This window comes from Hevea brasiliensis, chromosome 7 (genome assembly GCF_030052815.1).
Source record: "Hevea brasiliensis isolate MT/VB/25A 57/8 chromosome 7, ASM3005281v1, whole genome shotgun sequence".
Classification (NCBI taxonomy): domain Eukaryota; kingdom Viridiplantae; phylum Streptophyta; class Magnoliopsida; order Malpighiales; family Euphorbiaceae; genus Hevea; species Hevea brasiliensis.
The window spans coordinates 84,548,633-84,567,233 of NC_079499.1; the positions used below are offsets into that span (position 1 = coordinate 84,548,633).

At 33.6% G+C, this 18,601-nt stretch overlaps 1 protein-coding gene across 1 annotated transcript; it reads right to left on the reverse strand.

Moving 5' to 3' along the window:
- Positions 1–13,739: 13,739 nt before the first annotated feature.
- Positions 13,740–14,741, reverse strand: LOC110670103 (protein E6). Its single transcript, XM_021832044.2, has one exon. The coding sequence runs from the start codon at positions 14,633–14,635 to the stop codon at positions 13,820–13,822; it is 816 nt and encodes a 271-aa protein (XP_021687736.2). The 5' UTR covers positions 14,636–14,741; the 3' UTR covers positions 13,740–13,819.
- Positions 14,742–18,601: the final 3,860 nt, after the last annotated feature.

Sequence of the window (18,601 nt, forward strand, 5' to 3'; positions counted from 1 at the left end):
CGACCTTGTGGCTGGCCTGAAATCTATGCAGATGGACCCTTGAACCTCTTCCCAGGTGCAGGAGATGAACTAGACTGACCCGGGCCCCTCTTCTGCTGTCTATCCCTTCTGGTCTACTCACTGATTCTTACTTTTTCAACCTTTATTGCAGCTTCCACTAACTTGGTAAATTCTGTGATTCCCAGGGCAGTGAGCTGGATCTTTATGTTGTCATTTAGTCCCTCTTCGAATCTCTTGCACCTTTCAGCTTCATTAGGGACTATCTCCCTTCCATAGCGGCTCAATCGAACAAATTCCTTCTCATATTCGGCCACTGACAGCTGTCTCTGCCTCAGGTTAATGAACTCCCTTCTTTTCTCTTCTAGGTATACACTACCCACATATTTCTTCTTGAATTCTGAGAGAAAGAAGTCCCAAGTTACTATTTCTGGTTGTACTTCACTGGACACCGTATCCCACCATTCATAGGCATCATCTTGTAACAGAGATATGGCAGTTTCCAAGTTTTGCTCTGGAGTGCAATGGAGTTGTTTTAAAACTCTGCCTGTTCTGTTCAACCAGTTTTCGGCTGCAACAGAATTATCTTCTCTCTTGCCGAAAAAGTCCACTGCTCCAAATTTTCTTAATCTTTCCAGGTGTGATTTTGGTTGTGGAGCTGGTGGTGGTGGTGGTGCTGCTGCTGCTGGCATTACCCCAGCCATTTGTCTGAAGAATTCGGCCATTTGTTGGAACATGGCCTGTGGAGGTGGCGAGGCTCTGCTTGGTAGTGAGCGAGTTCTCCCATACCCCCAGTCTCAGCTGCTGCAGGTGGAGCATGACTCTCCACTTCCTCCTCAACTGCTCTTTGTGACGTAGGGTCCATATCCTATTCAAAATAACAAAGAAAACAGATCTGCATTAGTGTTACCTCGACTCTTACAAATGCAATGCATGGTATGGACTCAATCTAGGCCCAAAAATGCCTAAACCGTGCTCTGATACCACTAAATGTGACACCCCTTACCCGTGTATAGTATATCCGAGTAAGCAATGTCACACGGTGTATCGGCACCCTCTATTTTACCTTAATCAATTTTTGTCATAGTTTTGAGTATAGTTTATGAAATATAATTTATTTAAGCCATTTATCGAAATTATTATTTACTTGAGGTTCCGAAAATTTTAAAGAAAAATCCGTGATCTAGGCTAAAAATGGAGAAAACAGTTCTTTGGAACCTGTGAAAAACACTTCCAAAATCATTTCCAAACAATCCCAACTCCATTTTATCAACAAAGTCTCAACATGACTTTCAACAATCTTTCCATTACTCAAACATTCATTTCTCATAGTATTCAAACATAAGCAATAAACAAATATTCAAAATTTTCCATTCATAAACACAATTCTCATTATTTACATGAATATCAAAATACATTACATAATTTCAAATACATATGAGAAAATAAAAGTTAGTTACAAAATACCAAAATGAAACCTAGTGTCCTACCAATGCAGTGTAGAAGGTGAGGTGACACGGACACTATGCAGAGATGCAGGATGGACTCACCCAGTCTGCGGTCTACTGGGCTCACGTTCAGTATCTCCAGAACCTACGCGTGGCAAAAGCAACGTGCTAAGCAATGATGCTTAGTGGTGCAATAATAAAATAAAAAGAAATAGCGGAAAATAAATATGTATTGAATGTATATGTCTTATTTGTTTTGTATTTGTTATATTCATTTATTTCTTTAACTTTGTCCATTTTTATTCATTTGGTTGCCCAAGTAACCTATACTGAACGACTGGACTAGATAAACGGGTAAACTGGCACTGGGTATCTAGTACCTCAGGCCGTCACACCATCGGTCACATATGCATCTCCCGGTGTGCAACAGAACAGCTAACAAGCTGTAAATAATATTAGGCACGAGACCAAGTCTCAACACAATATCAAAATGGCTAAAAGCCATAAAATCACAGAATGGCATGTTGCCATGTGCAGTACTGCTAACTGAACCCTATTGGCATGCCAAACTATCCAAACCAATCTTGTTAGGTATACTAGGGCATTTGATACTTTTAAGTTCTTCAATTTTTGAATTTCAAGTTTTGGTGTCACTATTCACCTCATTAGTCAACAAAAATGTTGACTTTTGGATAGAAAATAGGTACATTGGTTTTGGCACTCCCAACATACCACATTTTGCATTCAAAACTTGTTGGCATTAAGCATTAATACCATTTCTAAGCTTAAACCAAGGGAAGCAAAATTTTTAGTTTTTGTAGCCCAAATTTACTGTTCCATCAGGCACTGTTGCAGTGGGAATTTGAGGAAATGGTAAACATGAAAGTTGTTCCTTATTTTGTCTAGTTGAATTTCTTTTTTTGAATCACTCCATTTGGAGTTTTGTAGCTCCAGATATGGTCCAAAAACCACAGCTAGCCGGATTTCAAAACTGCAGAATTTACCAAATCTATAGTACCATGAACAGTGACTGCCAGTGCCTTGTTGGATAGGTTCTGGTCATAATTTGGGGTAGGTTTCTTCATGAAAGTTGTTTGTCTATGTCTTAACTTGTTGCTGTAAACATTTCAGGTCAATTGACCATATCTACAGTGAGTTATGGCTAAATGAACAGTTACTGTTCATTTGGTCATTCTGCAGAACCTGTTTGCAGGGTATCCGGATTGGGGCCAATTTTTGGTCCACTTGCTTTGATCTTTTGGACATGGTTTCTTCAGCAAAATTGTGCCATTATAAGTCTAGTTTCATGTCCAATTGGCCAAACACCAATTGGACCTACACAACCAAAGATATGGCAGTCCAAATAGGCTGGACTCACAGCCTCCCTGCTGCTATCACTAGGCAGCCTACCAAAACTTTTTGTAACCCTCTAATGCACTTCAAATTATGGTCAACTTACCTCAAATGGTCACTAATTGACCATTAAAATGTTCTTTAACAATTTCATCAGCCAAGTCAAAATTTTACTCTCAAAACCCTAGCTTCCCATTATGATTCACACAAGATGCCTTAATTTACTAACTCATTCACTAACCACAAACATACATGCTTTAAACATGATCTCTAGTCCACTTTAAATCCATCAAAACAATCAACCCTATCCCTTCCTTAGGGCTGCCAAAATTCATGGTGGATATACACAAAATTTTTATTCATTTAAGTTACAATTTCTTACTTAATTCAAGTCTCTAATCATGGAAATAAAGAGTTCAAGGTATATATGTGCACTAACCTTTAAGTAGCACTTCTTGGACTTGTATTCTCCTTAGAATTTCTACTTCTTATGGCTGCCTAGAGTTGCCTTGTGATGTGGGGATGAATTTTTGTGAAGGGATATTAGGATTTTAAGGTTGGATTTTGGGAGATTTCAAGCTCAATTTGAGCAACAATGGAGGAAGAAGGTATGGGAAGGGTGCCGGCCATGGGAAACAAGGAAGAAGATGTTAACTTCTTTCTATTATTTGACCTTAATTTTATATCTTTCTTATCCCTTAATAAAACTTGTTAATCCCCCATTGGTTTAAAAATTTTAATTGAGGTCATCATGACATCATTTATATATATTAATCTTATTTCTTTTCTTTTCATCACTACTCATTTTCAATTTAATTTTTAGTAATATTTATTCATATTTTATGTCATAATAATTATTTACTTAACTGGAAAAGTCGGCCAAAAATCACCTCTGAAGGCGAAATGACCAAAATGCCCTCCGTTTGGCTTAACGGGTCAAAATTGTCTGTACCGATTGAAAAATTTTTCTAAATATTTTGTTGGCATTCTAATGCCATAGGGACCTCAATGACCCTTCTCCGGAGTCTCAAAAATTATTTTATGATTTTTCCCCCGGGTCTAGGGCTCCTAGTTGTGAGAACCGCAACTTCCCTCTGGGTTACCCATCGCTAGGGCATCAGCTCGTTTAACTTGGTTGTATTTTATTTCTAAAATTTTTACTAAATTTTTCTTATTAATATTTGAGTTAATTATGGTTCCTCACTTTAGTTTAAATATTTTTCCGGACGTTCTAGCTGTTCGGACCGACACCGGTCACCGAAACAGTAGAATGTACGGAGTTGCTACCGGGAGGGTGTTACAAATAAAATTGGAGAAAAGAAAATTTCAGGATCAGAAATTTAATTAAAGAAGTATAGGAAAAGAAAGAAAAAAAAATATATAATATAAGAATTATGACATCACTTACTATGTAATTATGATGCAATAAGGGAATTATTCATTAATTAATTTATTTTTATTTAATTAAAGAGGGATAGAAACAAATCAAAAAGAAGACAAATACTCATCTTCTTCTTTCCACCCATAAGCCGTCCCTCTCTCTCTCTCTTAGGTTTCTCTAAAAAATCCTCCATAACCACACAATTTGGAGCTTTTAAAACCTAGCTTCACTCCATAAATCCTACCCAAACTTTATAGAAAACTTCTAATTAACACTAAATTGGAAGATTGAGAGAAAGAAAGTGAAGAAATTGAGGGAAGAAAGTAAAGATTCAAAAGTCTCACAAGAGGTAAGTTCTCTCTTTTAATTTAATTGGTTTATAAGTGTAGATTTAAGGTTGAAAGTGAGAATTTCATGAAAATATGAAAAGAAAAACAATTGTTGAGGAATTATGTATGAATTTGGCCAGCTAGGGTTTTTGTTTGAAATGGGTGTTTTGATACAAATAATGAAGTTGTTAGGTGTAAATGAATATATGAGTATTAAATATGCATTTAGAATTCAACAAATGTAACAAATTGGTGAATTAAGGTTTGACACCTAGGGTTTGGAAGACAAAAGTGTAAGAATTGGTCAAATGGTGTGTTTGACCTTGTTTGAGATGAAAAATGGTCATTTGTGACCAATTGAGGTGTGTTGGAAGTGTTAGAAGTGAGTTTAAATTCAGATTGAAAATGGCCATGCTGCAGGTAGCAGGACAAAACTGAAAATTTACAAGTCCAATTGGTATGAACCAATTGGGAATGAAAATAGACACAAAATGACACATTTTTCATTTAGGAATCATGCCCAAAAAGTGACCAAAACCTAGTGAACAAATTGACCAAATCCGGATTTCTGCAGTTTGACCTGTACAAAAATGACCAAATGAACAGTGTAGGTCTAACTGACTTGAAATGTTACCAGTGGACAGTGGAGATATAGACCTAAAACTTTCATGGAGAACATAAATCCAAATTATGCCCTTAACCAAGTCATTTGGCCACCCAAATTTGGTGACCTAAAACTGCTAGAACCAGTTTGTTTCCCAGAAATCGGGGTTAAGTCCAATCCGGCAGCTATGATTCAAATGGCTATAACTTGAGTTACAAAACTCAAAATGGAGTGATTCAAAAAGGAGAATAAAGTTAAGACAATAAGGAACATTTTCTATGAAGAAAGTTTTGCCAAATTCTAACAGAAAAATGACCAATGAAACAGTGCAACATAAGACACCAAAACTGAAAATTTGCAAATTTGCCTAAAAGACTTGGAATTTGAGTAAACAACCAAAACCAACAAATTTAGTTACCAAAATGTGGTATGTGAGTGAAGTTAGAATTCTCATACCTATTAAGCGTTAGAAAGTCAACAAATTGACTTAAATAGTGTAATGAATAGTAACCCCGAAACACAAATTTTAAAGAACATCAAGTTTAGCACATTAGAGTTAGGTAAAAGTGAAATTTAATTTATTTTTGAATTTATGCTAAGTTATGATACTGAAACACTGTGAAACTGTGTTTTAGTGAAAAAGAATACCGGGAAGGAACCCAAGGTGTCGAGTCAAGGCCAAAAGGCGACTCATATAAGGTTTGTGCACAACGTATAATTTCTGTAAATTATCTTCTGCATATTGTTTTGAATAATTTGAAATGTTGAATTGTGACATCATTGTGATGAAATATTTATTATGCTTTTGATATAAATTGTTGAAAGTTATTTGTGTATATTTGTGATGGCATAAATGTTTAGTAAATTGTTAAGATATGTTTTGAAACCACAGTGTCATGATCATATATTTGAACACCTCACTAGCATGACTAGTGAGGGTAATCAATTTTGAATTTTGATTCCTTCTCTGGCTGAAGTGCTGAGGTGTGTGCCAGTAAAAGAAGAAAAAGAATGGGTTCCCATATATTTGAGCTAGCTAGCCTTGTGATGTAACTTCTCCTTAGCCTCTAGCTATTGAGATTATATTTATTTCGAATGGCATGATATAACTGTGGGTTTTATGAAATTGGTTTTGATACTTTGAAATGAAATTCTTTGGATTAAAATCTCATAATTTATATTTTGTATTTAATTCTCATGTTCAGTCTAATTTTTGAATAAATATGATTTAAATTCTGCATAAAGATTATTTTAGTATGTTGTGCACCACTGGGTCCTAGTACTCAGTGATGGCTGTTATTGCTATCGCAGATTTAGAGACTAGAGAAGCAGCAGATTGAGCTGCTGAGGATTGAGGAGCAGCAGATTGAGCTGCTGAGGATTGAGGAGCTACCTGCTTGAAGTTATCGGGTATATTTTATACCCTGACTGTAAAAATTTATTTTGATGTATGTAATGTACGTAAATGTATGGACATGTAAAATTAGTCTTGAGCATTCTGTATAAAGTTGTAATAAATTTTAGTTTTAATTTCTTTTAATGTAAATTTTTGTAATGATGTATATAAATTATTTTGTCTTTAATGAAATATGAATGGTAGTATTTTGTTTTAAATTGAGTGAAATTCATTAATGATATTTTGATGATTGTTGGATATTGGAAATGGTGGATTGAATTTTGGAGATTGATAATGATGTTGAAATTGATTGTGAATTTGAAGAAGTTGTTGAGACAGATTATTAGAAGTGATTTTTACAGGTATTTGAAGAACTATTTTCTAAACATACAAACGGCACTCTGTCGAAATTTTTCTAAAATTTGCGAAAAAATAAAATGGGCCAAAAATTTAACTAGTTTTCAACTTTAATTAAATGATTTTAATACCTATTAGCAAATGCTCACCACAATTAAAAGTAAGAAAATTGTTTTAAAACCCCTTGTAGGGTACTTAATGAGTTATCGGTAGGTGAAGTTCAGTAGTTCATTAGGTATTCTACGGGATCATGTTATGCCTTACAGAGGGGTAAGGTGTGACGAGGGTTTTAAGTGGTGACCTAGCTATATAAGGGAAAGGATGAAAAGAAAAATACCTAGCTGTTATTTGTTTCATTGTTGTTGCCCCAAAGCACCACTCCCTTTCATCTTCTTCATCTCTCATCAATTCAAAGAGATTTCCCAACAATCTCTTGAATTAAAAATACTAGAAATCGTTTCTAGTGTCCTGTTTACAACTGTAATCTCTCAAAAGGCAAAACTTGGTTTTTTAATTCATAGAAAAAGCTTTAGAAGCTGTTTAAGGGCTGCCATAGGTGATCATGGTGTGGACAAGCTAGAGGGACAACATCTAGTAACCTAAAGACGCATCCCAATGGTGCCAAACACACAGCAGTGCATCAAAAAGTTAGTGCACTTGTTTTTTATTTAATCTAGGGTTCTAATAATTAATCTGATTAATTCTAAAATCTTAAATGGCAAATATAGATCCAAAAATATATTAAAAGAGTTTTAATATGCTATTTATCATTGAAATCAAATAGATAAAAATAAATCTTGCATGATGCATGTGACCCTAGATGAAAAATTTTGAATTTCAATGATCTAAACTTGTGTTTTTCATGCTTCCGCTCCTTCACCTCTTTGCTAATCTATAAATATCTTTCTCCCCTTCTTTAGTTCCAAGTTTCTCATTTATATTTTCAAAAGCCTACGCTCTTACCTAACTAACTGCCTTTTTTGCCTCTTTCTTTGCTATCTTATACTGTTCATATGCCTCATTATTATCACACTTAGGTAATTTCTTATACCATTTGTGACACCCCTTACCCGACTACAGTGTAGCCGAGCAAGTTATGCCACTCAGTGTGCCGAGCACTCTATTTTATCTTAATTCATTTTTATTCTTCCTTTTGAATATAACTTGTGAAATATAATTTATTTAAGCCATTTATCGAAATTATAATTTATTTAAGGTTCCGAAAATTTTAAAGAAAATTTGGCGGAGTACCCGCTAAAAATGGAGAAAACAGTTCTTCGGAACCTGTGAAAAACACTTCCAATATTCATATATTCGTATTCAATTACTCTCAAACTCCAATAATCATCATCTCAACATTTGTCAACCATTCATTTCTCAATTTCAATTTTCAATCATTCATCTCATTTGATAGTTATGTAACAATTACAGATCAATATTCACTTTTTCATTTACAAACACAAATTTGCATTATTTACATGAAAATCAAAATACATTACATAAGTTTCATTACATATGAGAAAATCAAAATTTATTACAGAATGCCAAAATGACACCTAGTGTCCTACCAATGCAACTGCAGTTGAGGTGACACGGACACTATGCGAGCGTGAACGGCCTTACCCAACTGTGGTCTCTGGGCCCTCTGTCCAAATCTTCAGTACCTACGCGTTGCAAAAGCGACGCGTTAAGCATAAAGCTTAGTGGTGCCAATAATACAAGAAAATACAATATGCAAATAAAAATAATAATTTCCTTGCTATTGTGTTCATAAGAAATGAATAATTACTAACTTATTGTGTAGTCGAGGCTAATCATGTTTCATGATATTAACTTCTTCATGCATTTCGTTAATTATTTTCTTCATGATATTGAGCTTCTTTGTATTTTTGTAATCATTCCTGATACTTAATTTTCGTATTTTCTTTAATAATTAGTTCAATCACAGTTATACTTTTCCATGCCCAAGTAACCTATCTTTGGGACGGATGGATAACGGGTCGTTGGCACTGGACACCGCGGTGCCTCGGGCCGTCATACCATGGGACGCAGAACGTCAACCACGTATGCAGTCAGTATGGCTAAAAAGCTATGATATCACATAATCGGGCATAAAAGCCATGAATACGGGCATAAAGCCATGAATACGGGCATAAAGCCGTGAATACAGGCATAAAGCCTTTCGTTTCGCAGTACTGCTAAAACAATACCCTATTGGCATGCCAAACTATCCAAACCAATCACATTAGGCCTACTAGGGCATTTTGCATTTTTAAGTTTCACAATTTTTGAATTTCAAGTTTTCATGTCACTATTCATTTCATTAGTCAACTAAAATGTTGACTTTTGCATAAACAATAGGTACATTGGTTTTAGTACTCCCAACATACCACATGTTGTATTCAAAACTTGTTGGTTTTGGTCACTTTCTCAAAGTTTAGGTCATTTTGGCAAAATTGCCCATTTTTGGTTTTGGTGTCACTATTCACCTCATTGGTCAACAAAAATGTTGACTTTTGGATAGAAAATAGGTGTATTGGTTTTAACACCCCAAACATACCACATTTTGTATTTAAAACTTGTTGGTATTGGTTGCCAATACCATTTCTAAGCTTAATGCTAATTGAACAAAATTTTCAAATTTGGTGCTTCATCTTTACTGTTACATTTGTTATTTTTACAGTGGGAATTTGAGAAAATGGTAAACATGAAAGTTGTTCCTTATTTTGTCTAGTTGAATTTCCTTTTTTGAATCACTCTATTTGGAGTTTTGTAGCTCAAGTTATGGCCAAAATAAGTTTACTGTTCACGTGCACTGTTCATGCTGAGATTTTGGGTCTGGCAGATTTTTGGTCCAAATTTGGTCAGTAATTTGATCAAGTTAAGTTCATAATTTGGTCTAACTTTCTTCATATGAAATGTTCTACTATACCTTAGGTTTCCATCGGTTCAAGAATCGCCTAAATCCGAGTTTTCTAGAGAGAGTTATAGTCCTCCAAACATTGCTGCTCAAATGAAAATTCTGGAAATCTCAGTAGAGTAAACTTCACTTTGCTCAATGATTTGATTTGGTTTTGGTCATAATTTGGGGTAGGTTTCTTCATGAAAGTTGTTTGTCTATGTCTTAACTTGTTGCTGTAAAAATTTCAGGTCAATTGACCAAATCTACAGTGAGTTATGGCCAAATGAATAGTTACTGTTCATTTGGTCATTCTGCAGGGGCTGTTTGCAGGGTATCCGGATTGGGGCCAAGTTTTGGTCCTCTTGCTTTGGTCTTTTGGGCATGGTTTCTTTAGCAAAAATGTGCCATTATAAGCCTAGTTTCATGTCCAATTGGCCAAACACCAATTGGACCTACACAGCCAAAGATATGGCAGTCCAAGTGGGCTGGAATCACAGCCTCCCTACTGGTTACCCTAGGCAGCCTACCAATTAAGTTTGCATCACTCTAAATCTCTTCAAATTATGGTGAACTTACCTCAAATGGTCACTAATTGACCCTTAAAATGTTCTTTCACCATTACCTAAGCAAGGTCCAAGTTTCTCTCTAAAATTTCCAGCTCATGCAATATACATGTTACTAGAACGAATAGTGCACTCAGTGCACAATCAGCATGCAGAAACAGGGTGCAAAAATAATCACTATAATTTATAGAAACAAGATTTGAAGACCATATTTTCCAGAACTCAACCTTCATATGTCTAACTCAATCTCCAATTGGAATCACATCAAAATCAGATCGTAAATTGCAGAACTAATTAAAAAGGTGCAACCTGTCCAGAATCCAGTACATGCAGGATAGTAGTAAGGAAATGTAAAAATATCACCCAGCAGCTACCACAATTAGCTCTTGGCCATAACTACAAGGTTTTAGAGCATTCAATAAGCGTTTCAAGGACTCAAGAATCACATCATTTCGAGTTTTATAGCTCCAGTTATGATTTATTGAAGGTGGCTGTCATGTTGCAGGGATTCAGCAGAACAGAGTCCACATCTGAGCAATAAAATGTTTTGTCCTCAAACCCTAACCTAACATTAGAATCAAGTCTGACATAAAACTACAAAGTTTTAGAACATTCCTTAAGGTTTCTTTTGACATAAAAATCACCCTGATCTGAGATTTCTAACTCTAGTTATGAATTTTTAAAATTTACTGTTCACGCATACACTGTACAGATTCCAGATTTTCACTCATCTACAAGTTTCTATGGCATCTAGTTGTAGGATTTACTAATTTCTTCTATAAAACACAGAAATAAACATAAGTTAAAGCACTAACCTTGGTTGAAAATCTAGCTAGTCACTCCCTTTTGCTTCCAATCTCTCAAGCTAGGTCAAAAATCAAGTTTTTGTGTTTGGAGGTTGGGAAAATATGAAAGATTTTAATGGGAAATTAGAGCTTCAAAAAGCATCCATGGAGGAAGGCTCAAGAAGTGGTTCACGTCCAAAAGAAGAAGAAGAACCAGAAATTTTGTGTCTTCATTTGTCATTTTTCTCTTTTTAATTTGGCTTATTAGGTTGTGATTGGTGGAAGCCCTCCAAATGACATCATGTGATGTCATATTTAGGTTTTTCTTTCATTTTCTTTTCTTCTTTTCTCTACTCATTTTCACATTAATTTTTAGTAATATTTATTCATATTTTATGTCATATTAATTATTTACTCAACTGGATAAGTCGGTCAAAAATCACCTCTGAAGGCGAAATGACCAAAATGCCCTCCGTTTGGCTTAACGGGTCAAAATTGTCTGTACCGATTGAAAAATTTTTCTAAATATTTTCTTGGCATTCTAATGCCATGGGAACCTCAATGACCCTTCTCTGAAGTCCCAAAAATTAATTTACAATTTTTCCCCCGGGTCTAGGGCTCCTCGTTGCGAGAACCGCAACTTCCCTCTGGTTACCCATCACTTGGGCACCGGCTCATTCGACTTGGTTGTATTTTATTTCTAAAATTTTTACTAAATTTTTCTTATTAATATTTGAGTTAATTTTGGTTCCTGACTTTAATTTAAATATTTTTCAGGACATTCTAGCTGTCCGGACCGACACCGGTCACCGGAACAGTAGGATGTACAGAGTAGTTACCGGGAGGGTGTTACACCATTCTCTCTTTCTCTTCACTGCCTTTTATACTTCCTTATTACACCACCATCTCTCTTTTGAGGGTGCTCCATGTTCTCTAAACTCTCTAAGTACTTTTCTAGCTACTTCTCTAATCTTTGATGCCATCTGTATCCACATATCATTGGTCTCCACATCCAGCTTCCATGCTTCGGACTCAAGAAGCTCATTTTTGAACTTCACTTGCTTTAATCCTTTCAACTCCCACAACTTTGTTCGAGCTACACTATTTCTTCTAACCTTACTTGAATTGTTCCTAAACTTGACATCCGAGACTACTAACCGATGTTGACTTATTAAAGTCTCTCCTGGAATGACCTTGCAATCCTTGCATAGAGCTCTATTTGTCTTCTTGGTTAAGAGGAAGTCAATTTGGCTTCTATGTTGCCCACTTTTAAAAGTCAATAAATATGACTCTCTTTTTATAAAGTAAGTATTTGCTAGTATTAGGTCGTATGCCATAGCAAAATCCAGGATGCTTTTTCCCTTCTCATTTCGGCTGCTAAAACGAAAACCTCCATGAACATTCTTATAACCTTGCCTATCACTTCCTACCGATGAAAACATTCTCTTCATTTGGTATGTTTTACATTAGATCATCTATATCTTCCCAAAACCTTTGTTTACTCTTACTATCTAGTCCTATTTGTGGGGATTAAGCACTAACTACATTTATTATTTCTCCTTCTAGTACTAGCTTTACTAGTATAATTCTATCTCCTATTCTTTTCACAGCTATTACAATATCTTTAAATGTCCTATCTATGATTATGCCCGCTCCGTTCTTGTTCCTCTCCTTTCCGGTAAATCACAGTTTGTATCCTGAATTACCCACTTCCTTGCTTTTCTCTCCTACCCATTTAGTCTCCTGAATGCAAGCAATATTCACCCTTCTTCTTTCCAAGGTATCTACAAGCTCCATTAATTTTCCTATAAGCGATCCAACATTCCAAATACCAACCCTGATTCTCCTCCTATCCTGTTCCTTCCTAATTGATCTTCTTCTATGATATCTTCTATTGTTCTCTATGCCTATCTTGTGTTTTGTTCTACTATCTGTTCTACTATCTATCCTATGGACTAACTTCTTTACCCAAACTCGTCCATAATGTGGGAACCCTTGCTCATTTAGCACCACACCTGGGCGCCGGCATGGCCGGTCGCTTTCGGTGAAAGCCCTACACCCTTGCATATTTTTCACTACGCCCAGGCTCCGATGTAGCGCGTCGTAAGTAGAGGAAGCCCCAACGTTTATATCATTTGAATCCATATCATGAGGTGTGACGAAATTTTTATGCTGGTTGTCACCTACCACAACTCTTCTCCTTTATTTGGACTTAGGACCGGCTAAGCACAAACTACTTAAGTGAAATTCCTTATTACCTATATAATATAAATTTTTTGCAACGATAATACTACTATCATTTAACTTGGATCAACTTCACAGATCAATATATAGTTTATTTTCACAATACTTCAAGGCCTAAGGAAACATTTTTAATGAATTGCTTAACAAATGAGTATTAATATAACATCCCATATATGATATACTACTAATTTGTGTATGAGTATGCTAACTGATGGGCAAACTGAGTGAATCAATTCAAAAGATATAAATTTTTCCTCAAGTGCAGATAACCTCTATCCCTTTTGAGATTCAAACAATAAAAATTGTGCAAAATAAAACAAAAACGGAATAAACTATAAAAATCACACATGAAACGAAATTTCCCATGATTAGTTTAGCCATACTTTTAAATATATCAAAGTCTGCTGTTTCATTAATCTTTTCCTGTAATACACATCTTGTCAAGATATATATATACATTTCAAGGCAGTGACTCCTCTTGGCTATCCTCATCGTATAACTCTTGGTTCTCAAACTCCATAGAGTTGAACTCATTTTGGTTCTCAGAATTTCCATAATAACCTTGATTTTGAGTACTTACCTTCCTTGGCGCATAAATATTAGCAGGATAATAAGAATTCTCATTCTTCACATTATAATAGTACTTGCCACCTTCCATAAATCTTGTATCGCTCATTCCTTGTCGCTGATCAGTCAAGTAGCCATTGTTAACGTTGTAGTTGCTGGTGTAGCTATTCCTGTTGTTCTGATTATATCCTTTCTCATAGCTACCGCTAGCAAGCTCATATCCATTGTTATTGTACCTTCCAGTGTAGCCATTGTAATTGTTTTGATTTCCTGTCTCATGGCTTTCGCTGGCAAGCTTGTAGCCATTATTGTAGTTGTAATTTCCATTGTTGTTGTTGAAGTTGCTAGTTTGATACGCTTTCTCATACGTTTCGCCATCAAATTCTTCATTCAAGAGCTCATTTTCTGTTGTAGTCTCCTTTGTTGGAGGAAAAAGGCCAGAACCATGACCATAGAGGCCATGATCACCAATTTCACTCAGAGTGTAGATTGGTGCTGGTGCTGGTGCTGTTGTTGGTGTTGGGGCTAATGCTACAGCTGGGGTTGGCGCAGGTGCTTCAATGGGTGAAAGATTACTCTCTTTAGCATTGTTTGTGATGCTATAATGGGTAAACTTACTAAAGAACTTGCTCTCTCTAGCATGGATTAGACTAGAGGAGAAGAGAACTAGAAGGAAGTAGAAAAACAAATGTTTACCAAAAGAAGCCATAGATTGGGGATGAGAATTGAGAAATGAAATAAAAATTTTTGCTGAGAATGAGATTTGATTTCCTCCAAAATCCTTATATAAAATAATTGAGCTAGAGTGTTGATGATGTGCCGGAGAATTATGCGTGGATTGAGGATTGTGGGGTAGGAAATAATGGAACATAGTGTAGGCTTGCATGTGCCTTCCATGAGAGTGTCTAACAAAGGAGAAACCTAATCTTTTATATTACAAAGATCACATACATAGTCAAAAGTGGCATATTTTCCTTTTTCTGGCTAACAAAGTAAGACATGTCTCTCTTGCTTTCATAGAAGAGCTGTGTGAAATTGAATATTGATTATGATGATTGATGCCCTCAATCACTCCTTGGAGGTTGAGTTAGTTGGGGAATAGGGACTAACTTAAAAAAGTGAAAACAAAAGAAGGATGGGAGTGGGAGGCCGCACTTGATTAATTATTTATTGCTTTGAGTTTGGTCTACCTTCTTTTCTATTACTTCTTTATTCGGCTTTGTTCATATATATATATATATATATATATATATATATATATATATATATATATATATATATATATTTTTTTTTTTTTTTTCCTTTATTTTTTTTCTCTTTTAATATGCAGTACCAAAATTAAACTCAGCCATAAGACTCTTAATTACACTCAACCTAGACACCACAGGTTGAGTGAAAAGACTTGGAAAAAAAAAAAACTGAAATTCTCAAACGCATGCAAGCACAAAACTCAACAACAAATAACCAGAGCATCTGAACATCCGCAAACAATAAACAAGAAATAGGTAACGGATGGAAACAAATAATGGAGCTATCAGATCAGTCTACCATCAAACAAGAAGGAGACTCTCAACTAATCCAGCAAAGTGACAGCTGCATCACCAAAGACTTACTGTCATAAATATTTTCAGATCAAGTTTTATATATGAGATTAATTTTTTTTTTTCAAGCGATTTTTAAAATGCACTTATTCATATTGATATGATGCATTTATGATAAATAATTTTAAAGTATTTTTAATAAAAAAAATATAAAGTTCATTGAGAAAAGGGTCTAAGATTGCAAATATTAAAGAAGAAGGTGTTTGAATCTTTAAAATTCTTCTTTCTATAAAAGCTTTCACAACTTACAATTAAATTTTTGGGACGGGTTACTTCTTGTTGGTGACAGCCCCTTCTTCCCTTCTCTAGATCTTCTTCTTTTTTGTATGTTTTGTTTCAATAACTCTGAAATCTGTATTATTTTATAATGAATTCTAGAAATTTATTCTCAAAACTATTATTGTTGATAAATATTAAGTTCTCTCACTCTTCATAAGGACTTATTATATTATCAAAACTATTATTTTAGTAGTGCGGAGGCATGAAAAATTATAGAGATTATTTTATCATCAAACTAAATAAAAGATCAATGGCTACTTAAAGATTTATATTATTTTTCCAGATCATCTTTAAATATAGAAATCTAATATTAGTCACATTAAAAGATCAACGAATTTTATTATCTACAATAGTAAATTTTATGTATGATATAAGGGGTGTGGTTTTATCAGATTATTTTATAATGTTTAAAGCTTTAATATTATTAATGAATTTATATTTTTTCCCAAAAAAAAAGAAGAGAGTGTTTAAAAAAAAAAAAACGAAAAGTATGGGGCAAAAGGAATATCTTGAATTTATCATTGTTAAGTGATCTTGAAGGGATTTGCGTGATGATCGGAGCTAATTTGAAAACTTTTTTCTCTGCACATGGTCCAGTTGACTAAAGTCTATAGATTGCAGCTCTGCTCCAGAAATTGAGGGAGAGTTCGGGCTTGACAGGGGTCAAACCATTAATTATAAATGTTTATTAATTAATTATAATAAATCATTAATTATTTATAAATAATTAAAATTAGATAGAGTTAAATTCATTATACTTAGGCTTCGAAAAATATTTTTTTAGAAAATAATTTTTATATTTCTATTGTTTAAAGTATTAAAAAATAAAATAATAAAAAATATTTTTTTAAAAATAATTTTTATAAAAATATTTTTTATATATAAATTATTCTTTATAAAATAAACAACCTTATCAAAAAATTTTATAAATTTTGAAGGCCAAAACTTCCTCTTCAGCCCCTAGTACAGTGTTTGAAAATATGGTTTTTGAGGCAGATAGAGCCCAAAGATCCCACTACTATTGTCTCATGTCTCAATTGGATCAATTTCACAGATCAATTTTCTGATTGTGGCCCATGAATTCTGCTATTTGAGGTTTAATCCATTGTCAGTTTTTCATTTTACATATGAAAAGAAAAACTTTATTAATAGGCAATCATGTGAAAGAAACTTTATCATTTATTATGATAATTTAAATTTAAAAATAATTATAAATATTTTATAATTATTTATAAATGTGATTTTATTTATTTATTTATTTGCTTTAAAAAATTTCAATAGTAAAATTAATATTAATTAAATTGAATGAAATTTAAAATATTTTTAATTTAAATTGTTTTGAGGAAAAATTTTAACAAAGTTTATTATTTTGTTCTATATTTTAAAACATACGTTTAGTTGGTATCTATAATTTTTTTTTTTTACTCTTTATTCCTTTTAGTCGTTTAAGTCATTAATTTGAATTTCCTTCAATCTCTATAATTTAAAAGATATAATTATATAATCTCACTATTTTTTATAAATCTTAAATTATTCAGTCATAATAATAATTTTATCTTTTCTTTGAATATCTTGAGTAATAAAATTTTATTTTAAAATAAATAAAGAAATTAAATGTAAAGATTAATTAATATATTTTTTAAAAAGGATAACTGCCAAAAAAAATTTACACTTTTCAAATTTTTGCAATTCTATCCCATACTATGAAAATTACTAATTAAACCTTAAACTTTTTAACCCTTGCTAATTATACTCCACAATTAAGAAAACTGTTATCCCACTATCGGAGATGCCGTATAAGCACCATGTAATAATATAACTTTAATAATATGCAATGCTTTTCATATTAGCATCCTGAAATAATATGTTTTTACCCTAAAATATATATTTTCGGTCAAGTATCTTAATCTTATATCATTGTTTCATCTGTCAACATTAAAGAATGTTTAAATACATACTTGTCAAATATATATATATATATATGTAAGGTACTTACATCTAATTAAACATTGTATGTCTCATCTTCTACATATGCTGCAACTAGGACAAGCTTATATGGCATTTTCATGGCATCTTACCTGGCATTTCTATTCGTGAGATAACAGTTTTTTTAACAATAGGGTAGAATGGGTAAGGGTTAAAAAGTTTTGGGTTTGATGAATGAAATTGGGTCTAGGGCACCCATGTGGGTTAACACGGATCCATATCTTATAAATAATAAAATAAAAGAATTTTATTATTATCTTAAAAATGTTTAAAGGTCAACAAACATATAGCTGCTCATGCAATTATGTGTAAAAGAATATTAAATGTTACATTTTGAAAGGCCATCTTCTATTAGAGTTGGCTGCAAAAATATACAATTTCTTAAGGATAAGAAACTGAACACTTGGTCTTTAAAACAAGTTTTACAAAGTTACAGCAACTTTGTAAAGAAGAGAAAATTGGCTTTCGAGTGATCTTATTTTGGCTTTCAAAATACTCTCATCTTCAAGCACATTTGTTAGAGCATCATTTTCTGTAATACGGTGTGCACATAGACTGTGATTTATTTATGTCCTAACATGTGATTAACTCTAAGACTAGTGATACAAACAATGGTGCTTAGTGTTTATGCATGAGCATGGTTTAGAAACCATGTAAAATAGTTTTTGTTCATTGATATTAGAGCTTCTAAGTTTGTTTCCTAGTCCTTATGATGTTTATAACATGTTTATAAAGTTAGAATTAATGTATAATTATTCTAAATTTTTTCGGGTTCAATTTTTTGAGTTATACATAATCATGGGCTTTTA